Source organism: Stegostoma tigrinum, chromosome 36 (genome assembly GCF_030684315.1).
Source record: "Stegostoma tigrinum isolate sSteTig4 chromosome 36, sSteTig4.hap1, whole genome shotgun sequence".
NCBI classification, from domain to species: Eukaryota; Metazoa; Chordata; class Chondrichthyes; order Orectolobiformes; family Stegostomatidae; genus Stegostoma; species Stegostoma tigrinum.
In genome coordinates, this window is record NC_081389.1 from 5,173,544 (window position 1) to 5,198,382 (window position 24,839).

At 45.5% G+C, this 24,839-nt stretch overlaps 1 protein-coding gene across 7 annotated transcripts in view; it reads left to right on the forward strand.

Moving 5' to 3' along the window:
* LOC125446744 (AP-3 complex subunit beta-2) overlaps positions 1-24,839 on the forward strand; it is a 199,705-nt gene that overhangs the window by 137,325 nt on the left and 37,541 nt on the right. For all 7 annotated transcript variants that reach the window (XM_059640069.1, XM_059640072.1, XM_059640070.1 and 4 more), the window contains exons 18-22: positions 3,218-3,329; positions 5,518-5,677; positions 8,482-8,641; positions 11,027-11,102; positions 12,482-12,591. In XM_059640069.1, the coding sequence (XP_059496052.1) occupies positions 3,218-3,329; positions 5,518-5,677; positions 8,482-8,641; positions 11,027-11,102; positions 12,482-12,591 (618 nt within the window). The remainder of the gene's footprint in view (positions 1-3,217; positions 3,330-5,517; positions 5,678-8,481; positions 8,642-11,026; positions 11,103-12,481; positions 12,592-24,839) is intronic.

Genomic DNA, 24,839 nt, shown 5'->3' on the forward strand with positions numbered 1-24,839 from the left:
ATCAAGAGAATGGGAGGGGGAGTGGAAATGGTTTGCGACTGGGAGGTGCAGTTGTTTGTTGCGAACTGAGCGGAGGTGTTCTGCAAAGCGGTCCCCAAGCCTCCGCCCTTCTCGTGATCGAGAACGCCCTTGACCACGTCTCCCGCATTTCCCGCGACACATCCCTCACACCCCGCCCCCGCCACAACCGCCCCAAGAGGATCCCCCTCGTTCTCACACACCACCCTACCAACCTCCGGATACAACGCATTATCCTCCGACACTTCCGCCATTTACAATCCGACCCCACCACCCAAGACATTTTTCCATCCCCTCCCCTGTCTGCTTTCCGGAGAGACCACTCTCTCCGTGACTCCCTTGTTCGCTCCACACTGCCCTCCAACCCCACCACACCCGGCACCTTCCCCTGTAACCGCAGGAAATGCTACACTTGTCCCCACACCTCCTCCCTCACCCCCATCCCAGGCCCCAAGATGACATTCCACATTAAGCAGAGGTTCACCTGCACATCTGCCAATGTGGTATACTGCATCCACTGTACCCGGTGCGGCTTCCTCTACATTGGGGAAACCAAGCGGAGGCTTGGGGACCGCTTTGCAGAACACCTCCGCTCAGTTCGCAACAAACAACTGCACCTCCCAGTCGCAAACCATTTCCACTCCCCCTCCCATTCTCTTGATGACATGTCCATCATGGGCCTCCTGCACTGCCACAATGATGCCACCCGAAGGTTGCAGGAACAGCAACTCATATTCCGCCTGGGAACCCTGCAGCCATATGGTATCAATGTGGACTTCACCAGTTTCAAAATCTCCCCTTCCCCTACTGCATCCCTAAACCAGCCCAGTTCATCCCCTCCCCCCACTGCACCACACAACCAGCCCAGCTCTTCCCCCCCACCCACTGCATCCCAAAACCAGTCCAACCTGTCTCTGCCTCCCTAACCGGTTCTTCCTCTCACCCATCCCTTCCTCCCACCCCAAGCCGCACCCCCAGCTACCTACTAACCTCATCCCACCTCTTTGACCTGTCCGTCTTCCCTGGACTGACCTATCCCCTCCCTACCTCCCCACCTACACCCTCTCCACCTATCTTCTTTACTCTCCATCTTCGGTCCGCCTCCCCCTCTCTCCCTATTTATTCCAGTTCCCTCCCCCCATCCCCCTCTCTGATGAAGGGTCTAGGCCCGAAACGTCAGCTTTTGTGCTCCTGACTTGCCTTAATCACTTGAGTGTAGTTCAGAAGAACAGGGAGGTTATGTTGGAGCTATACAGAAGTTTGGCAAGGCCACAACTGGAGAGAGTTCTGATCTCTGCTCTGCTCGAAGGATGTGATTATACTGGAGGAGGTGCAGAAGAGATTCACCAGGGTGTTGACAAGGGTAGAGCATTTTAGCTATGAAGAGAGGCTGGATAAACTCAGGTAGTTTTCTTTGGAACAGAGAAGGTTGAGTGGGGACCTGATAAAGATGCATATGATAATGAGGGGCATGGAAAGAGTGAATAGCATCCTACTATCTGTGAATAGAAAGCAGCTGTTTGCCTTAGTTGAAGGGTAATTAAACGAGGGGTCATAATTGTAAGTTGGAAGGCAGGAGGTTTAGAGCAGATTTGAGGAAACATAATTCCCCCAGAGGGTGGTGGGGATCTGATTTGCACTGCTTGGGACGATAGTTGTTGTCTTACAACCTTTAAAAAACACTTGGATGTGCATTTGAAATGCCCACTGCATTCCAGGTGCCTGTCTGCTGCAGCTGCTGTGCCCTGTGCATTTTGATGAAGTCTTTGTTTGCCAACACCACAGGTGCATCTCCTTCTTTGAGCTTGGTACCTGTCAGACCTCTAAGCGCCAGCAGCCCGGGACATTTCTTCTTTAACCAGCTGAAATGCTATCATATAGCGGTGCTCACCAACCTATGCTCCTACACTCTCTACACCTAACAGTGAGGTAGCTAAGAGGAGTGTGGTATTAGCCCCAGTGGAGTGGGAGAGCCATTTACTTTTTTGCAGTACTGCTGGCTGTTCTTCTGTAGCCTGGAAGTGGCAGTACCCTAGTTGTGACCACAGACCAAGCTGACAGCATCTTGGCGTGACATCCTTGCTGATCTTCTGGAAGAGAACTCCTCTCCTTTCTACCCCCCTGTCTGTCAGGACAAATAAGTCCCTATTGAAGAATAGTGGTGCCATCTTTTCTTCTCTCCCATGTTCTGACTCTGTCCTTCGACATGCAGTGCAACTTTAGAATGCTAGGTCTTTTAAAGTCTAGGTTTGGACACAAGGGTTGCCAGTCTTTGGCAGGTATACGTTGAGTGGCAGGCTACTCTGAGAACAGCATATGGTAAAATGAGGTAGAAATCAGATCTAAGGGATGCCATAGGAGTGTAGTAGGTAATTAATGTAGTGAGTTTGGCAAGATACAGTGAGAAAACTCACTTGGCTTCAATGTGAAAAAACCTCCAAAAATCTAAATACGATTCAGTCTTAGCCAAAACAAAATAAGATTCAGCCAAGGAGTCTCCCATTTAGAATGGAGATGGGAAAGATTTCTTTTGTGTTCATTTCACCTGAGAATAGTGTTCATTAAATATATTCAAGGCTAAATTAGGCTAGAATTTTGATTGACAAGAGAGTGAGAATTTATGGAGCCAAGCCAGAAAGTGGAATTGAGACCACAATTTAATCAGTCATGATCTTATTGAATGGAGGAGCAGGCTCAAGAGACCAAATGGCCTCCTTCTCTTTCCAAATCTTGTGTTCTTGTCAATCAAGATGGACATTATTACACTGAATTTGTTACACATGGAAAGACTGGTTAATTTTTATGCGTTGGACCTAATTATAACACATGTGTCCTGGGGTGGGGAGCATGGGCCTTGTGTGATTTGTGTATGATTTGTGTGTCCTCTTGCATGCATGTTGCTAAGGCCTTTTGCACAGACATCTTGAGAATTGACAATACACCAAGTGGACATGCTTAACAGCATTTGGTAGAAATGCAATGTTGTATTCACTGCCGTCTTGTGCACCGTTCACTGTCTGTGCCCATCTACAAACCAATAATGGATTTAACAGTGGACCCTCAGAGTTAAAATTTACAAGACAAGCCTCCAAATCTCTCTATCTCATCCTGAACCAAAACTGCTGCCTGCCTTATGGTTTGATTCCCCACTCCACTTTGTGCTGAATGGATGAATCTTTATTTAATTCCTTACTTCCAGGTTTCAGAATGGACTAAACCCAGTAACCGAGAGAAGAGAAAGGAGAAGGTGGAAAAACCTTTCTATTCTGATTCTGAGGGGGAGTCTGAACCTACTGAATCGGCAGACAGTCGTGAGTAATGAATGCTGGAGATTGCAGTTGATAGAAGTTGTAATGACATACAATTGCCTGACCTGGAAATGTTTGCAATTTATTTTGCTAGCACATCTTTTAAACTGCTTTTAGATCAGTGCTTGATATTAGATTAATTAATTATTTGCTTGACAAAAGTATAGAGCCATGAGGTCCTAAGTTTTAGAATTACCTCCCTGGAGCCCTTCACCTTGCTTCCTTCCTTTGAGACCCTCCTTAAAAATCTACCTCTTATGATTTAATCCAATATTTCCTTAAATGCATCAGTGTCATATTTTGTTTCGTGATGAAGTGCCTTGGGACAGTTTATTATAGTAAGTACACAATATGAACATAAGTTGTTATTGTTAAGTTGAAAATAGTCTTTACAATAGAAGACATAAATTACATATCAAAATTAAAGGGTAAACCTGGGGTTGATAAGTTTGAAGAAATTCGAGTAATTAATATCAGCAGAGAAAAAGTGCTGGAGTAACTTAAAGGACTTCAAGAGGGCATTTGATGATGATTTGTAAGTGGGATGCAAGGGTATGGTGTAAAAGCAGAAAATTGGCACCAAGTGATGATGCTCATTTGAATAACTGGTGCAAACATGACAGGCTGAATGGCCACCTTCTGTACTGTAACAATTCTGATCCTGTGTGACTCAAACCTGAAAAATCTGTAGGACATGTTGGCTTCATCCTACAAGTTCTGAAACTTTAGAGCGAGTCGATGTCTTGGAGTGGTTCTTGAAAGTTGGCAAATGTAATAATGCTTTAAGAAAGTGGGGGGAAGAAAGACAGAGAGAGAGAGAAGACAGAGAGAGAGAGAGAAGACAGAGAGAGAGAGAAGACAGAGAGAGTGAGAAGACAGAGAGAGGGAGAGAGAGAGAGAGAGAGAGAGAGAGAGAGAGAATGTACCAGACTAGTTAGCCTGCCAGAGTGATCCAGAAAATGAACTATTTCTAAAGATGTTTTAATAATTCATTTTGAAAAGCACAGTAATGTAAGAACAAATTAATTCTTTTTATGGAAAGGAAATGACTTTTCACAAATGTAATAGTGCGTTTTGAGAATGTCACTAGCAGAGGAACCAGGAGGTATTGTGCATTTAACTTCCAAAAGGCAGTCAATGAGGTGCCATGCAGAAAGGTCAGCCTACACGATCAGGGCTCATGGAAATATTGGTGATATATTAGCATAGATGTAGGACTGGTCTCCATACAAGAATCTGAAAGTAGATATAAATAGAACAATTCCCAGTTGACAGGCTAAGAATAGTTAAGTACCGCAATGTTGGGGTTTCTGCTATTTGAAATCTATATTAATGATTTATACAAAGAGATAGACAATAATTTATTAAAGGTAACAAGGTGTAGAGCTGGATGAACACAGCAGGCCAAGCAGCATCAGAGGAGCAGGAAGGCTTCTGGAATAATATATTAAAGTTTGCTGAAGATGCAAATCTAGGTGAGATAAAATGTGAAGAGTCTATAAAAGGATATATTCAGATTAATTGAGTGAGCAACAAGATGGCAGTTTGAGTATAATATGAAAAGCAGAATATATTTTAACAAGTGTGAAACTTGTAAGTATTGATGTTCAGACAGACAAGTATGGGCTCATACAAGGAATACTAACAGGCTACATGCAGGTACAGCAAAAAATTAAGGTGGCAATTTATAAATGGATTGAAATACAAAATAAAGATATCTTGCAACAATTGCACAGTCTTTTGGGATAATTCATCCTGTAATGAGAAACTCTATAAATTGGGCCTGTGTTCTCCGGACTATAGAAGAGTGAGAGTCAATCTCATTGAAACATTCAGAATTCTGAAGGGGCTCGACAAGATAGAAACTGAAAGGCTATTTCTGCCTGGCTGTGGAATCTAGAATATGGGCACATGGATAAGTGAGTTGATCATTTAGAACTGAGAAGAGGAGAAAATACCTTCACTAAGAGAGTCGTGAATTTTGGAATTCTTTGCTTCACAGGGTTGTGTATATTCCAATTGTCGAATATATTTACAGCCGGAATAGACAGATGCTTGGTCTCTAATAAATTACTTGCCTGGCTAATTCAGACTCCTGTTTACTATGTTCTTATGTGATTGAGGGGTGATCTGATTGCTGTGGGCCAAAACCCCTTGGTCTAACTCAATATATGGCTGTTAATGTTCGCAGAGTCCCCAACTGCCAGTGAGTCCGAAAGCATGAGTGAAATTGAGAGTGAGAGTGGCTCTGGGAGCGATGAAGAGAGTGATGAGGAGATCAAGTCAGACAAGGAGAACAAGAAGAAAGCAAGAAAGGAGAAGAGCAAGAAACAAGATGACAGCGAGGACAGGTTGGTGAAGTTGGCCATAAATGAGTGGGCACTTTCAATACTTTCTTCTGCGAGGCTGTGCCTGATTTTGTTAAACTGATTGAAGAAAGTTTCCAATTGCAAGGAAATTACAATGTATCTTAGAGAAGAGTCAGTGAAGGAATAAGGTAATTAGGTAACGAGAAGATCTGGTATATGTGATAGGTGTGAGGGGCTCATTTGTTATAATCACCATAGAGACCAGCAACTTTTAAAAATAAATTTAAACTTCCATGAATAGCTGAAAGGATGTCACAATACTCTTACCCTGATGCTTTTACTTAAGTTTAAAAACTTTTACTGAACAAAACAGAAACAAAAGCACCATTTACTAAATATAATTTCTAAACACAACTTACACTTTAAAGAACAAAACAGAATATACCCCTTCTTTTAGCACAACCAAGAGCACACTTCACAGATTTTTTTCTTTATTCAGTGTGTGTTGTCTATGCATTGACAGCTGGCCAACATTTGTTGCCTGTCCCTAGTTGCCCTTGAGAAGATGGTGTGAGTTGCCGCCTTGAACTGCTGCAGGCTGTCTGCAGTGGGTAGACGCATGATACAGTAAGGCTGGGATTTCTAGGATTTTGACCCAGTGGCAGTGAAGGCATGGTGATATATGTCAGGATGGTGAGTGGCTTGGAAGGCAACTTGAAAGTGCAGGCATTCCCATGTATTTCTGCCTGTGTACTTCCAGATAACTGTGATGGTTGGTTGAAAGGTGCTCTCTAAGGATCTTTGGTGAATTTCTGCAGTCATGTTGTAGGTAGTACACACCACCACTGATGCTCAGTAGTAGTAAAAGGAGTAGGTGCTTATGGATTTGGTGCAAGTTAAATGGACACCTTGGTCCTGGATGAAGTCAAGCTTCTTGAATGTTGATGTGGCTGTACCGATCCAGGGAAGTGGGGAGTGTTCCATCACACTCATGACTTTTGTCCTGTAGATGGTAGACAGGTTTTGGAGAGTCAGGAGATGAGTTACTCCCTGCAAAATTCCTAGCCTTTGACCTATTCTTGAAGCCAACATATTCTTACTGGAGTCCAGTTGAGTTTCTGATCAATGGTAAACCCAGCATATTGATAGTGGGGGATTCAGTAATGGTAACACCATGAAATTTCAAGAGATGGTGGTTAGATTGTCTTTTACTGGAGATAGTCATTGACTGGACGTTGTATGACAGGAATGTTAAGTCCCACTTGTTAGCCCAAGCCTGGATATTGTCCAGATCTTATTGCATTTGCACGTGGACTGCTTCAGTATCTGAGTCATTGCAAGTGGTGCTAATCATTGTGTGATCATCGGTGAACATCCCTACTTCTGTCTTAAGATGGAGGGAAGGTAATTGATGAAGTAGCTGAAGCTTGTTGGGCCTAGAACAATATCCTCAGGAATTTCTGCAGAGATGCCCTGGAGCTGAGATGACCGACTCTAACAACCACAACCATTGTCCCATCTGCCAGGTATAAGCCCAACCAGTAGAAAGTTTGCCCCGATTCCCATTGATCCCAGTTTTGCTAGGGTTTCTCAATGCCACATTCGATCAAATGCTGCCTTAATGTCAAGGGCTTTCACTCTCACCTCACCTCTGCAAATCTGCTGTTTTCTCTATGTTTGATTCAAAGTTATAATGAAGTCGGGGAACCCAAACTGGGCATACTGAATGGGTTATTGCTAAGCAGGTGCTGCTGAATAGAACTGTTGATGACACATTCTGTCACTTTACTGATGATTGAGAGTAGTCCCTTGGGGTGGTATTGGCTGGTTTGGATTTGTGCTGACGTTTGTGTACAATTTTTGTGGGCAATTTTCCACATTATCTGATAGATATCAGAGTGTTGGAACAACTTTGTTAGGGGAGTGGGAAATGCTAGAGCACAAATCTTCAGTACTATTGCTGGACTGTTGTCATGGCCCAAAGCCTTTACGGTAACCAGGGCCTCCCAACCATTTCTTAATATCACATGGCATGAATCAAATTGACTGAAGACTGGCATCTGTGATGCAGGAGCTCCTGGAGAAGGCTGAGATGGATCATGCCCTTGGCACTTCTGGCTGGAAATACTCAGCAAATCTGGCAGCATCTGTGGAGAGAAAGTTGTGGAGATCTAACAATTTAGCCTCTTTCCGGTGAAAGTCCTCAACTTGAAGCATTAATTCTGTTTCGCTCTCCACAGATATTCCCAAACCTGCTGAGTGTTTACATCATCTTTGGTTTATATTTCAAATTTTCACTGTCCACAATATTCTGCTTTTGTATGAATGCAAGTTGTAATTGAAGGCTGACCTCCTGTGATGAACTGTGTAGTATGGTGATTACATTTTCTTTTATTCACTTGCTGGATGTGAGTGTCACTGTTTGGTCCAGCATTTGTCACCCATCTCTAATTGCTATTGAAAAGGTGGTGGTGAGCTGCCTTCTTGAACCACTGTAATCCATGTGCTGTAGGTAGACCCATTAGGGAAGGATTTCCAAGATTTTGACCAAGTGACACTGAAGAAATGGTGATATAGCTCCAAGTCGCGATGGTGAGTGGCTTGGAGGGGAACTCGAAGTGGTGGTGTTACAATGTATTTGCTGCCCTCAACCTTCTAGATAGGAGTGGTTGTGTTTTGGGAAGGTGCTAAGAAGCATTGATAAGTTGCTGCACCTTAGTGGTACAAGCTGCTGCTATTGTTGGTGATAGCGGGAGTTGATGTTTGTGGATATATAGCCAATTTGTGTGGGATGCTCGCTTACTGGAAGATATTTAACCTCTTGTTTCCCTCAATGCATTTTTCAGTGAAGGTGAAGAGAAGACCATGAAGAAACGCGAAGAGGAGGAAGAATCAAGTTCCTCATCTTCTTCCTCGTCTGAGGAAAGTTCATCAGAGAACAGCTCATCAGAATTAGAGTCAGAGGGGGAGTCTGAATTGGATATCAATAAAAAGAGCAGGAAGAAGGTGAGTCAGTTACGAGTCTATTTTTGTCGCGATGCATTCAGAAGATGTGAGATGTTGCTGGTTCATGTACTGGACTAATCCCAGAGCTGCAGTGTTGAAACTACACTATGACAAATTATTATATGTAATAATAAAAATAATATACTGCTGATGCTAAAAATCTGAAATGAGAACAGAAATTGCTGGAAATGTTCAGCAGGTTTCAGGTTAATAATGTTTCATCAGACCTGAAAAATGATGTTGAAAAACTCACAACTAGAAATGTTAATATTGTTTCTTTCTCCATAGCTGCTGCCAGACCTGCTGCATTTCTCTAACATTGTGTTTTTAATTCCAGAATTATTATCATCAAATTCAGTAAATTACAGGAGAGGCAGTGGTGAAATGATAATGTCACTGGACAAATTGTACTGTGACTGGACAAATTGAGATGCATAGACTGTGTGGACATTGTCCAAATCCCACTAAGCTAACTGATGGAATTTAAATTCAATTAATGAATTTAGAATTAAAAACTAGTCTGTGATGGGAACCATGAAACCACCTTTGATTGTGGTAAAAAGCCACTTGATTCATTCATGTCCTTTTAGGGAAGAAATTTGCCATTTTTATGTGGTCTGGCCTACATATGAGCCACCAGCAACTCTTGTCCGGAATGGCCCAGCAAATTGCTCAGTTCAGGTACAGTATGGCTGCCCTTACCAATGTTACTCACATCCCGTGAAAGAATAGAAAGGAAACAAATCTGTTAACTGAATGCTGGCATCAGGAAATGACCACGGAAGTCTCCAGGTTGTTCTGGGCATTGACCTAGTTCATTGATATCCCTCCATGAAAGGGACCTGCTACCCACATGGATGAGTTTTTAGATGACCTTTTGGCTGTTCCAGCATTAGGTTGGACAAGAAACTAGGACAATCCCCGGAAAAACTACTTACACTCAGCCCAGTTATACAGCAGATATTTACCCCCTTATTATCTTAAACACAGATAGGAATGGGCAAGATTGCCTGCTTCCGGAGAAGTTGTTTTAAAAATTTTCCTCACTTGACACATGTCCCTCAACTGATCTTTTTTTTCCTGCCATCTACTACTCCTGCAACCTAGATATTAAAGATGTCAAGGGTATGTCAAAAGTGCCCAAGGGATTGTTGATTGACCTACCCTTGTTCTTATGCTCACTCTAACATAGAATTTCACTTTTCTGCAATTTGGGAAGTTTCTCCCTTTAGATTTTGTCATTGTTTCTGAAGCCTGCCTTTACATTGAATATAAGGGATAGAAGCAAACCATTCAGCCCAACTAGTCCCTGTTGCTGTTTAAGCTGCACTTGAGGTGCCTCCTATCTTTCCACTCTAAATTTACATATTGGTTTAGTTGAGGGCTGCATTTGAATTTGGCTCTCTTTGACTAGTTCTTAGTTCACTTGAGAATTGGAATCACTTTCAATCCAGTGGAATCAACAGCAACAACAACTTGCATTCATGTAAATCCTTCAACAACAAAGTGTACAGTAAGTTTCAATATGAGTACTATTAGATAGAGGATGAAAGCAATATTCCTGGATTTTGATAGAGCAATTGTGGAGCAGTGACTGCAGCTTCAATCATTGGGCTGAGGTGCCACTTATTTTGGGTTCCTGCCTCTGATTCTCATATATCAAGACTTAAACTTGGATTTTGTTTTAAAGTCTTTCATGGGATATGGGTGTTTTTGTCAAGGCCAGAATTCTTGCCCATCCAACCGCGATTGCCCCAAACTGAGTGGCTTGCTAGGTCATTTCAGAGGGCAAGTAAGAGTCAGCCACATTGCTTTTGGTCTGGACTCACATACATGCCAGACCATGCTAGGATGGCGAAATTCCTTTAATTTAGTGGATATTTCCAATTTGTGATGAAAACTGATATGACCATTATCAAGGTAAGTTTTGTATACCAAATTTATTAGTTGATTTCAAATTAACCATCTGCCCAGGTTGGATTTGAACTGAGTTCCCAGAGTGCTAGGCTTTGATTGTTAGCCTAATGACATTACACACTGTCTCCCCCTACCTACTTTCCAGCCACCTTAACACATTTCTTTCTAAATGCCCTATTGGAGTTGGACACCTGGGTTGCCTCATAAATGGTTTATAAAGTGCCTGTCTACAGTGTCCACCTTGGGAAATTAGGGCAAAGATTGTGGTCAGCATGCACAATCCAAATTCTATACCACAGAGAAATATCAATTCCAAATGTGGGGCTTTTCGGAGAAGCTACTGATTGATTCATGATTCAGGAATGTGAGAGTGACTGAAATTGGCAAACAGAAAAATGAAACACAAATAAGTCAAACCTTTCATTAGCTTTTTTGCAGATGACTTGTTCTATTCTTTTCTTTTCTCAGCTTTCCGCAGCAAGACCACCTCTGAGGCCACTTGAGGCCAAACAGAAGGAGATCTCACTCCTTGACCTAGATGACTGTGAGTCTTTTTTTTATTTCAGTAGTTTTGAGAATAGTTAAAAGTAGACACTACAGCTACTCCAAACTGGGCCTGTTGCTTTGATTATTTTAAAATTCTAACTGCATTTTGGGTTTCCATTTTTTCCAAGATCACCGTATTTAAATAGCACTGCTTTCTATTAGATACGTTCACACAAAGCTAGCACTAAACTATTTAATTCTTAACCCTTTCTGCTAGGTATTGTGACTGAAATATTACATTTATATGCCGTTACACCATTGCCATGGCTGCCATTTTCCAGAAGTACCCCTTCATGAATGTCATAGGCTTTTGCCTGTTTCAGGTCAGGGTGTCATGATCACAGATGCCATGATAGAGGTTGTTTAACCATCCATTTAATGGGATGAATGCTGATTGCTTGGGAAAAGGAATGTTTTCGAGGAGATTAGCACTTACCAGTTATGAGACGACGAATTTCGAATACTCCTAATTGGTACCACAGAACTCATTTTTGTTTCACTCCAAATCAACATATAGATTGACTTTCTACTTCCATTAGACTCGAAGAAGGAATTTGGGATCATTTTTAAATGTTTCTCAGATTTTTGTCAGATCTGTCAAAGGTGCACTTCTTGTTTGCCCCTGATTGTTTTGAGACAGTGATGTTCGGGTCACTGCCAGACCCCAGTTCAAGTATTGCATTCAATCTTGGCACAGCTTTTAGGAAGGACATGATGGCATCGAAAAAGGATTTACAAAAATTGTCTAAGGGATGAGGAATTTCTATTCTGAAGGTAGCTTGAAGACGTTAGGATTGCTTTCCTTGGAGAAGAGAGGGCTGAAAGGAGATTAGATTGGAATATTCAAAATCATGGGAGTCTGGACAGAGTAGGGAGGGTGAAAATATTCCCAACCATGAAAGGATCAAGAATGAGAGTATAGAACATAGAACATAGAACAGTACAGCACAGAACAGGCCCTTCAGCCTTTAATTGGCCAAACAAGAAAATTGTGATATGTTAACAAGTTTTTTCACTCAGTGAGCTATTTGTCTGGAGCACATTGTCTATGTGTCATCTAGGTAGGTTCATTTGAGATCTTCAAAAGATTATTAGACTGTTATTTGAAAGGATTATTATGCAGGGTTATTGGGAGAAAGCAGGAGAATGGCACAAAGTGAAATGTTCATTTGCAGAGCTGGTGCAAAAGTGATGGGTTCTATGGCCTCCTTCCATGCTGTAATAAATCTGTGATTAAATCATTTGAACATTTTGAAGTCATCTTAATTTGTCAGCACAGAGCAGACTGATATTCGATGAGGGTTGTTTCTACAACATAAAGTTCTTTGGAGTTGGAACTTCTCTTTCACCCTCTTCCACCTTTCTTTTCTCTTTCAGTCAGCTCACCCACAAACTTCCAGAGCAGCCCCTCCCCCAACACATTGCCCAAGAGTCTCAATCTGGATCTACAGGGATTATCATTAACTGACACAACCCTACTATCTGAGGTGAGTATTGCCATGATTGATATTCAAGGGCCATTAGGCAGGATCTAGCAACGGTAGATTGAGTGATAATGGGAACTGCAGATGCTGGAGAATCCAAGATAACAAAGTATGAAGCTGGATGAACACAGCAGGCCAAGCAGCATCTCAGGAGCGCAAAAGCTGACCTTTTGGGTCTAGACCCTTCATCAGAGAAGGGTCTAGGCCCGAAAGGTCAACTTTTGTGCTCCTGAGATGCTGCTTGGCCTGCTGTGTTCATCCAGCTTCACACTTTGTTATTATGGTAGATTGAGTGAGCGTGTTTAAAGAAAAAGGCAAGGAGGAGGCTTTTAAAAGTGTGATATCGAGAGTCCAAGGAATAGTATGTACCCGTTAGGGTGAAGGGAAAAGCTGGCAGGTTTGGGGATCCCTGGCTGATGTGGGATATTGAGGCTCTGGTCAGGAAAAAGAAGAAGGTATACATTGGATTTAATCTATTGCGTTCAAGTGAATCCCTAGATGAGTATACAAAGTATAGGAGCACACTTAAGAGGGAAATCAGAAGAGCAGAAAGAGGGTATGAGATGGATCTGGCAGATAAGGTAGGCTATATTAAGAGTCGAAGGGTGTCTAGGGAGAGAATAGGTCCCCTTAAAGATCAGCATGGCTGTCTATGTATGGTGCCACAGGAGATAGGGGGGATTTTTAATGAATATTTCTCCTCAGTATTTACTGAGGAGAGACTCATGGATGCTAAGGAAATAAGGGTAACAAGTGAGGATATTTTGGACTGCATACATATTACCAGAGAGGAGTCATTGGTGAGGCCACACTTGGAGGATTGTGTGCAGTTTTGGTCACCCTGTTATAGGAAAGACATAGTTGAACTCAAAAGTATGCAAAAAAGATTTATGAGGATGTTGCCTGAATTATAGGGAGAGGTTGGCCAGGATAGTACTTTATTCCTTGGAATAAGCGTGAGCTTAAGGGGTGACATTATTGAGGAGTATAAAGACATGAGGGGCATAGATAGGATGAACGCATATAGTCTTTTTCCCAGGGATGGGGAATTGAAAATTAGAGGGCATAGGTTTAAGGTGAGAGGGGGAAGATTTAAGAAGGACCTGAGGGGCAACTTCTTCATGCAGTATGGTACGTATACAAATGGGCTACCAGAGAAAGTGGTTGAGGCTGGTACGAAAGCAACATTTAAAAACCATTTGGATAGGTACATGGATAAGATGGGTTGAGAGGATGTGGACCAAATTCAGGCAATTGGAGCTAGCTGAGCAGGCATCATGGTCACCATGAACCAGTTTGGGCTGAAAGTCCTGTTTCCATGCTGTATTACTCGATGACTCTAAGTGATATTAATATGCTGAGAATGTAATTTCAAATTTCCTCAGGACCCAGTGAATTCTTTACATAACTTAGTTTTAATACATTTATGGTTCCTAAGCTAACCTGCCTGTTTCCAGCTGAATGTAGACAGGGTGAGTTTTTGGAAATTGAATGGGGAGCTCTTCTTTTGCTGATTACCACTGCCTCTATTGTTTCCGTTGGAGGGAACAACAAATGTTGAGGGCATCTGCCCAGATAACAGAGATTTACAATAAAACCATGGCACTAAGATTTTGTTTCCATATTCTTTCATGGATGTGAGTACCACTGGCGAGGCACTAGTTTTCCATTCCTAATTGCTCTTGAACTAAGTGGCCTGCTCGGCCATTGCAAGCAGGAAGATATGAGTTAGCCCACTGTTGTGGGTCTGAAGTCACATGTTTACCAGACCAGGTAAAGATCACAGGTGGTATGGTGGCTCAGTGGTTAGCACTGCTACTTCACAATGCCAGGGATCCAGGTTCGATTCCACCCTCGGGTGACTGTCTGTGTGAAGTTGCATGTTCTGCATGGGTTTCCTTTGGCCGTGGTGGTTTCCTCCCACAGTCCACAGATGTGCAGGTTAGGTGGTTTGGCCATGCTAAATTGCCCATAGTGTTTAGGGATGTGTAGCCTAGGTGGGTTATAGGAGGATGGGTCCACGTGGGATGCTCCCAGGGTCAGTGCGGACTTGTTGGGACGAAGGGCCTGTTTCCACTGTAGGGATTCGATGATTTCCTTCCTTGAAGACCATAAAATGTAAGACCAAGTGTAGGCTATTTGAGCTATCATGTCTGTGCTACCATTCACTGACATCATGATGAATCTGATAATCATCAACTCTGCTTTCCAAACCCTTGGTTCCCTACTTGTTTAAAAGTCTGTCCATGTCAACGTTGAATGCACTTAGCAACACAACTTCTACAGCTCCCCTCTGGAATATTTCCAATGCTGGTCTGCCTTTCCTGAGATAAAGTAACCAAAACTGTTCACAATATTGTAGGAGAGGTCTTCCTAGAGCATTGTATAGTTTTAGCAAAACCTCTGTGTTTTTATATTTCATTTTGGGAGAGAGGCCAACATCTCAGCTTGGTTTCATTCATTTGTGGGATGAGGGTTCGGCCAGTATTTATGGACATTCCGAAAAGGGCAGTGTATCTGGAGTCACATGTAGGCCAGATCAGGTAAGGATGGCAATTCCCTTTCCTGAAGTATATTAGTGAACCACCTGGGTTTTTCCGGATAACCTAGATTCTTAATTCCAAATTTTTATTGAATTCAAATTCCGCTATCTGCTATGGGTAGGATTCAAACCCAGGTGCCCAATATATTATCTGGATCTCTTGATTAACAGTCCAGAAATAATACCATTAGGCCATCACCTCGCCTCGGGCCTTCTTTATTGCCTGCTTAAGTTGTCTGTTAGCCTTTTATGATTCAAGCATAAGGACCTCAAAATGCTGCAGCTTTATACAGTCTTTCTCCATTTAAATAATATTCATTCCCTCTATTCTTCTTATCGCAGTGTATAATCTCATATTTTCCCACATCATATTTCATCTTCCAAGATTTCGTCTATTCACTTAATCTGCCCATATCCGTATATAAACTCACAATGTCAATCTCAGCACTTGTCCTCGCATCTATTTTGTGACATCCATAGACTTGGCTAAAGTATGTTCAATTCCCTCAACTAAATCATTAATACATATAGTAAGTAATTGTAGCCCAACAATGATCCATGTGGCATTCCACTAGTTACAGATTGCCATTCTGAAAATGCACCCCCTTATTCCAACTCTCTGTCTTATACTTGTTAGCAAATCCTCCATTCATGCTAATGTACTGCCTCCAACACCATGCGCTCTATTATGTGTGGCACCTTATTGAATGCTTTTTGGAAATCAAAATATGTTGTATCTACCGATTCTTCTTTGTATGCCCTGCTGTTATCTCCTAAAACATTTATTGTAACTTTGTCACACATGATTTCCCCTTCATGAAGTCAGCTAAATCTGCTTAGTTATGTTATGCACTGCTAATTGCCCTGCTATTGCATCCTTTACAATATACCCCAGCTTTTTCTCAAAGCAGATGTTTTCAGCCTTTGGTTACCAGTTTTTGTTGCTTCCCTTTCTGAATATAGGTGTTACATTGCCAGTTTCCCAGTACTTTAGGACTTTTCCAGAATCTAAGGATTCTTGGAAGATTACTGTTTCTGTACCTACTTCCTTTAAAATGTCAGGCTTTAACCTCACAGGTCCAATGTCTCATGGCCTTGAGACTCATTTGATTCCTATTACTTTTACCTTTAGTGATAGTTATTGTATTTTGGTGCTCTCTTCATTGCTATGGCCCCTTGATTGTTTAGTATTTTTGGAATGCTATTAATGTCTTCTACCATGAAGACTGTTTATTTCCTCTGCCATTTCCTAGTTCCCCATGATTATTTAGCTGGATTCATTCTCTAATGGGTCTATATTTGCTTTTGCCTCTCTCTTCGTTTATATATATATTTCAAGATACTCACCTCTTTTTATATTATTTACTGGTTTACTCTCAAAGTTTATTTTCTCCTTGTTTATTATTTTTTGGTCTTTAAAGAACATTAAAATGTCCCAGATGGAATTTTACAACAATTGATTGTAGTCTTTTTTCACCATTCTTACTGAGACGAAATTTATATTCCATATTCTTGATTGAATTTAAATTCTACTAGGGTGGGATTTGAACATGTGTATCCAGTGCATTAATCTGAGTCTCTGGTTCCCATGGTGCCATTTTGAAAGAATGACAGGGATTTCTCCCTCGTATCCTGTAAAGTATTTATTACTCAATTAACATCACAATGTATAACCATTCAAGAGAAAGGGAAAACAGTCAGTGAAAATAAACATTTAATAAATCTTAGGGAGGATAGTATTTGGAGTAAGTAAAGTAGTTTAGGAAAAATATTTGAATTAATCCAGCATATTAAAGTTGCATGAGTTTAGACATGTTATCAGAACAGAAATGGCACAAACAAAGGAGAAAAGCCTAATGTGAATGGTCATGCCCCAGACTTACGAAGTATCATGTAGGACAATGAAACCGTAATATTCCCATGTGAATGATGCTAGATCTAGAGCAAATGGCTTCTTTCCCATGAGAAGAAGGCTAGATGTACCACTCTATCCCCCTAAGACTTGAAGACGTTGTACTGGGGCAATAAACGATAGTATGTTCCAGTAAGTAAAGATTAGATGTTCCATTGAAACAAGATTAAAGACATTGCAGTTGGCCATTTGTGTACCTTCGCCCCAACCCATCCCTGTGCACATGCCCGGGTATTAATTTACTATTCAAATGTTATAGATGGGATGTGACCATGATTGGATGAACCTAATCACATGTACTATAGGCACTTGGCACATTCAAATAAGGTGCAGTATTTGCGAAATCACAAAGCGAGAATTCACCTTTTTGCACCAAGAAAGAAGCAAGAACAAAATTCAACATCCACAGGCAAAAATCTCGTATCTCCAATTTTTAACCCTTTTTTAATGAGCTCCACACTCGTAAATTTCACCATTTGTAGGGTTGCTCTGGAACAGAACCCTTGCGCTTACGGAGGAATCACTGTAACACACATGTAAAAATGCTATAAATTCAAAGTAATGATTCAAGGATAATGAAATGTGAGGCTGGATGAACACAGCAGGCCAAGCAGCATCTCAGGAGCACAAAAGCTGACGTTTCGGGCCTAGACCCTTCATCAGAGAGGAGGATGGGGGGAGGGAACCGGAATAAATAGGGAGAGAGGGGGAGGCGGACCGAAGATGGAGAGTAAAGAAGATAGGTGGAGAGGGTGTAGGTGGGGAGGTAGGGAGGGGATAGGTCAGTCCAGGGAAGACGGACAGGTCAAGGAGGTGGGATGAGGTTAGTAGGTAGCTGGGGGTGCGGCTTGGGGTGGGAGGAAGGGATGGGTGAGAGGAAGAACCAGTTAGGGAGGCAGAGACAGGTTGGACTGGTTTTGGGATGCAGTGGGTGGGGGGGAAGAGCTGGGCTGGTTGTGTGGTGCAGTGGGGGGAGGGGATGAACTGGGCTGGTTTAGGGATGCAGTGGGGGAAGGGGAGATTTTGAAACTGGTGAAGTCCACATTGATACCATATGGCTGCAGGGTTCCCAGGCGGAATATGAGTTGCTGTTCCTGCAACCTTCGGGTGGCATCATTGTGGCAGTGCAGGAGGCCCATGATGGACATGTCATCAAGAGAATGGGAGGGGGAGTGGAAATGGTTTGCGACTGGGAGGTGCAGTTGTTTGTTGCGAACTGAGCGGAGGTGTTCTGCAAAGCGGTCCCCAAGCCTCCACTTGGTTTCCCCAATGTAGAGAAAGCCGCACCGGGTACAGTGGATGCAGTATACCACATTGGCAGATGTGCAGGTGAACCTCTGCTTAATGTGGAATGTCATCTTGGGGCCTGGGATGGGGGTGAGGGAGGAGGTGTGGGGACAAGTGTAGCATTTCCTGCGGTTGCAGGGGAAGGTGCCGGGTGTGGTGGGGTTGGAGGGCAGTGTGGAGCGAACAAGGGAGTCACGGAGAGAGTGGTCTCTCCGGAAAGCAGACAGGGGTGGGGATGGAAAAATGTCTTGGGTGGTGGGGTCGGATTGTAAATGGCGGAAGTGTCGGAGGATAATGCGTTGTATCCGGAGGTTGGTAGGGTGGTGTGTGAGAACGAGGGGGATCCTCTTGGGGCAGTTGTGGCGGGGGCGGGGTGTGAGGGATGTGTCGCGGGAAATGCGGGAGACGCGGTCAAGGGCGTTCTCAATCACCGTGGGGGGGAAGTTGCGGTCCTTAAAGAACTTGGACATCTGGGATGTGCGGGAGTGGAATGTCTTATCGTGGGAGCAGATGCGGCGGAGGCGGAGGAATTGGGAATAGGGGATGGAATTTTTGCAGGAGGGTGGGTGGGAGGAGGTGTATTCTAGGTAGCTGTGGGAGTCGGTGGGCTTGAAATGGACATCAGTTACAAGCTGGTTGCCTGAGATGGAGACTGAGAGGTCCAGGAAGGTGAGGGATGTGCTGGAGATGGCCCAGGTGAACTGAAGGTTGGGGTGGAAGGTGTTGGTGAAGTGGATGAACTGTTTGAGCTCCTCTGGGGAGCAAGAGGCGGCGCCGATACAGTCATCAATGTACCGGAGGAAGAGGTGGTGTTTGGGGCCTGTGTAGGTGCGGAAGATGGACTGTTCCACGTAACCTACAAAGAGGCAGGCATAGCTGGGGCCCATGCGGGTGCCCATGGCCACCCCCTTAGTCTGTAGGAAGTGGGAGGAGTCAAAAGAGAAGTTGTTGAGTGTGAGGACGAGTTCCGCTAGGCGGATGAGAGTGTCGGTGGAGGGGGCCTGGTCGGGCCTGCGGGACAGGAAGAAGCGGAGGGCCTTGAGGCCATCTCCATGCGGAATGCAGGTGTACAGGGACTGGACGTCCATGGTGAATATGAGGTGTTGGGGGCCAGGGAATTGGAAGTCCTGGAGGAGGTGGAGGGCGTGGGTGGTGTCACGGACATAGGTGGGGAGTTCCTGGACCAAAGGGGAGAAAATGGAGTCCAGATAGGTGGAGATGAGTTCGGTGGGGCAGGAGCAGGCTGAGACGATGGGTCGACCAGGGCAGGCAGGTTTGTGGATTTTGGGAAGGAGATAGAAACGGGCCGTGCGGGGTTGGGGAACAATGAGGTTGGAGGCTGTGGGTGGGAGGTCCCCTGAGGTGATGAGGTCATGAATGGTGTTGGAGATGATGGTTTGGCGCTCGGGTGTGGGGTCATGATCGAGGAGGCGGTAGGAGGTGGTGTCGGAGAGTTGGCGTCTGGCCTCGGCGATGTAGAGGTCAGTACGCCATACTACCACTGCGCCACCCTTGTCTGCGGGTTTGATGGTGAGGTTGGGGTTGGAGCGGAGGGCTGCCCGTTCTGCGGGGGAGAGGTTGGAGTGGGTGAGAGGGGTGGAGAGGTTGAGGCGGTTAATGTCTCGACGGCAGTTGGAGATGAAGAGGTCGAGGGAGGGTAGGAGGCCTGGGGGTGGTGTCCAGGAGGAGGACTTGTGTTGGAAGCGGGTGAAGGGGTCAGTGGAAGGAGGGTTGGGTTCCCGGTTGAAGAAGTAGGCATGCAGGCGAAGACGGCAGAAAAACTGCTCTATGTCCGACCGTGACTGGTATTCGTTGATGTGTGGTTGTAGGGGGACAAAGGTGAGCCCCTTGCTCAGGACTGACCGTTCGTCCTCAGTCAGTGGGAGGTCTGGGGGGATGGTGAAGATTCGGCAGGGCTCAGTGTGGCTGTCTCCTCTGGGGTTGCAGGCTGTGGAGGTTGTGGGCGGAGCGATGATGTCGTCGGCCGTGGGCGGGGTTCCGTCGGCCGTGGGCGGGGTTCCGTCGACCGTGGGCGGGGTTCCGGTCGACGCCGACGGAACCCCGCCCACGGTCGACGCCGACGGAACCCCGCCCACGGTCGACGCCGACGGAACCCCGCCCACGGTCGACGCCGACGGAACCCCGCCCACGGTCGACGGAACCCCGCCCACGGCCGACGACATCATCGCTCCGCCCACAACCTCCACAGCCTGCAACCCCAGAGGAGACAGCCACACTGAGCCCTGCCGAATCTTCACCATCCCCCCAGACCTCCCACTGACTGAGGACGAACGGTCAGTCCTGAGCAAGGGGCTCACCTTTGTCCCCCTACAACCACACATCAACGAATACCAGTCACGGTCGGACATAGAGCAGTTTTTCCGCCGTCTTCGCCTGCATGCCTACTTCTTCAACCGGGAACCCAACCCTCCTTCCACTGACCCCTTCACCCGCTTCCAACACAAGTCCTCCTCCTGGACACCACCCCCAGGCCTCCTACCCTCCCTCGACCTCTTCATCTCCAACTGCCGTCGAGACATTAACCGCCTCAACCTCTCCACCCCTCTCACCCACTCCAACCTCTCCCCCGCAGAACGGGCAGCCCTCCGCTCCCTCCGCTCCAACCCCAACCTCACCATCAAACCCGCAGACAAGGGTGGCGCAGTGGTAGTATGGCGTACTGACCTCTACATCGCCGAGGCCAGACGCCAACTCTCCGACACCACCTCCTACCGCCTCCTCGATCATGACCCCACACCCGAGCGCCAAACCATCATCTCCAACACCATTCATGACCTCATCACCTCAGGGGACCTCCCACCCACAGCCTCCAACCTCATTGTTCCCCAACCCCGCACGGCCCGTTTCTATCTCCTTCCCAAAATCCACAAACCTGCCTGCCCTGGTCGACCCATCGTCTCAGCCTGCTCCTGCCCCACCGAACTCATCTCCACCTATCTGGACTCCATTTTCTCCCCTTTGGTCCAGGAACTCCCCACCTATGTCCGTGACACCACCCACGCCCTCCACCTCCTCCAGGACTTCCAATTCCCTGGCCCCCAACACCTCATATTCACCATGGACGTCCAGTCCCTGTACACCTGCATTCCGCATGGAGATGGCCTCAAGGCCCTCCGCTTCTTCCTGTCCCGCAGGCCCGACTAGGCCCCCTCCACCGACACTCTCATCCGCCTAGCGGAACTCGTCCTCACACTCAACAACTTCTCTTTTGACTCCTCCCACTTCCTACAGACTAAGGGGGTGGCCATGGGCACCCGCATGGGCCCCAGCTATGCCTGCCTCTTTGTAGGTTACGTGGAACAGTCCATCTTCCGCACCTACACAGGCCCCAAACCCCACCTCTTCCTCCGGTACATTGATGACTGTATCGGCGCCGCCTCTTGCTCCCCAGAGGAGCTCGAACAGTTCATCCACTTCACCAACACCTTCCACCCCAACCTTCAGTTCACCTGGGCCATCTCCAGCACATCCCTCACCTTCCTGGACCTCTCAGTCTCCATCTCAGGCAACCAGCTTGTAACTGATGTCCATTTCAAGCCCACCGACTCCCACAGCTACCTAGAATACACCTCCTCCCACCCACCCTCCTGCAAAAATTCCATCCCCTATTCCCAATTCCTCCGCCTCCGCCGCATCTGCTCCCACGATAAGACATTCCACTCCCGCACATCCCAGATGTCCAAATTCTTTAAGGACCGCAACTTCCCCCCCACAGTGATTGAGAACGCCCTTGACCGCGTCTCCCGCATTTCCCGCGACACATCCCTCACACCCTGCCCCCGCCACAAACGCCCCAAGAGGATCCCCCTCGTTCTCACACACCACCCTACCAACCTCCGGATACAACGCATTATCCTCCGACACTTCCGCCATTTACAATCCGACCCCACCACCCAAGACATTTTTCCATCCCCACCCCTGTCTGCTTTCCGGAGAGACCACTCTCTCCGTGACTCCCTTGTTCGCTCCACACTGCCCTCCAACCCCACCACACCCGGCACCTTCCCCTGCAACCGCAGGAAATGCTACACTTGTCCCCACACCTCCTCCCTCACCCCCATCCCAGGCCCCAAGATGACATTCCACATTAAGCAGAGGTTCACCTGCACATCTGCCAATGTGGTATACTGCATCCACTGTACCCGGTGCGGCTTTCTCTACATTGGGGAAACCAAGCGGAGGCTTGGGGACCGCTTTGCAGAACACCTCCGCTCAGTTTGCAACAAACAACTGCACCTCCCAGTCGCAAACCATTTCCACTCCCCCTCCCATTCTCTTGATGACATGTCCATCATGGGCCTCCTGCACTGCCACAATGATGCCACCCGAAGGTTGCAGGAACAGCAACTCATATTCCGCCTGGGAACCCTGCAGCCATATGGTATCAATGTGGACTTCACCAGTTTCAAAATCTCCCCTTCCCCCACTGCATCCCTAAACCAGCCCAGTTCATCCCCTCCCCCCACTGCACCACACAACCAGCCCAGCTCTTCCCCCCCACCCACTGCATCCCAAAACCAGTCCAACCTGTCTCTGCCTCCCTAACCGGTTCTTCCTCTCACCCATCCCTTCCTCCCACCCCAAGCCGCACCCCCAGCTACCTACTAACCTCATCCCACCTCCTTGACCTGTCCGTCTTCCCTGGACTGACCTATCCCCTCCCTACCTCCCCACCTACACCCTCTCCACCTATCTTCTTTACTCTCCATCTTCGGTCCACCTCCCCCTCTCTCCCTATTTATTCCGGTTCCCTCCCCCCATCCCCCTCTCTGATGAAGGGTCTAGGCCCGAAACGTCAGCTTTTGTGCTCCTGAGATGCTGCTTGGCCTGCTGTGTTCATCCAGCCTCACATTTCATTATCTTGGAATCTCCAGCATCTGCAGTTCCCATTATCTCTAATGATTCAAGGAGATCTGTTTTTCCCACAGGAAGTGTGTATTTTCCTTGTACATGTAGTTCCTTGAAAGTGGCGTCACAGTTAGGGTGATGAAGAAGCCATTTGGCATGCTTGCCTTCATCGATTAGAACATTGAGTACAGGAGTTAGGACGTAATGTTACAGCTATACAAGTTACTGGGAAGGCCACATTTGGAGTGCTGCATAATTCAGCTCACCCTGTTACAGAAACAATGCTATTAAACTGGAAGAGGTGCAAAAAACATTTACGATGATATTACCAAGTCTAGAAGGTTTGAGATATAAGGAGAGATTGAATAGGCTGTGATTTTAAGCATAGGAGGCTGCGTGATGACCTTAGGTTTGTAAAATCATGAGGGACAATGATAAGGTGAATTGTCAAGGTCTTTTCCCCAAGATAGGGGAGTCCAAAACTGGAGGGCATAGGTTTAAGGTGAGAGGGGAAGGATTTAAAAGAGACCTGAGGGGCAAACTTTTCATACAGAGGGTGTTGTATACAGAATGGGCGGCATGGTGGTTCAGTGGTTAGCACTGCTGCCTCACAGTGCCAGGGACCTGGGTTCAATTCTGGGCGACTGTGCGGAGTTTGCACATTCTCCCCGTGTCTGTGTCGGTTTCCTCTGAGTGCTCCAGTTTCCTCCCACAGTCCAAAGATGTGCATGCTGGGTGGATTAGCCATGCCAAATTGTCCCAGAGTGTTCAGGATGTGTAGATTAAGTGGGTTATAGCGGGGCAGGTCTGGGTGGGATGCTTTGAGGTTCAGTGTGGATTCGTTGGGGCGAAAGGTCTGTTTCCACACTGTAGGGATTCTATGACCTATGATATATAGAACAAACTACCAGAGGAAGTGTTAGAGGCTGGTACAATTATAACATTTAAAAGACATTTGGACATTTACATGGATAGGAAAAGTGTAGAGGGATATGGGCCAAACGCAGGTAAATGAGTCTAGTTCATTTTAGGAAGCCTGGTCAACATGGATAAGTTGGGCCAGAGGGCCTATTTCTGTGTTATATAACTCTATGTATGATTAAACACTGGTGAAATTTCAAATATCTCTGACTGATTTCTGAATTCAAGATAAATTAAAAGATACCCTCCCTTTCACAAGTTAGGAACGGTACTGAGCCACTTGGTCTCATGTGTCATTCCATCATTCACTACGCTCATGACTTATCTGAGTACTCCATGTTCTAGCCTTCTTCCAATCACAAAAACAGATTATCTCATCATTATTAAATTTCTGGGAGCTTACTGTATGCAAGTGACTATACTTCAAAAGATCTTTCAAAAGCACTTTGTTGTTGGTAAGCGCTTTTAAATGTCCAGTGGTTGTCATGATGTGGAGATGCTGGTGTTCGACTGGAGTGGACAAGGTCAAAAATCACACAACACCAACAGGTATAGTCCAACAGGTTTATTTGAGGACACAAGCTTTTGGAGTCTCGCTCCTTCTTCAGATGTTGGTGATAGACGTGGCATTAGACGTAGAATTTATAAACATAAAATCAGTGGGTCATAGAACTGATGTGAATGTATTGAACAAACCTAAGATGGCTGCTAAATCTTTAA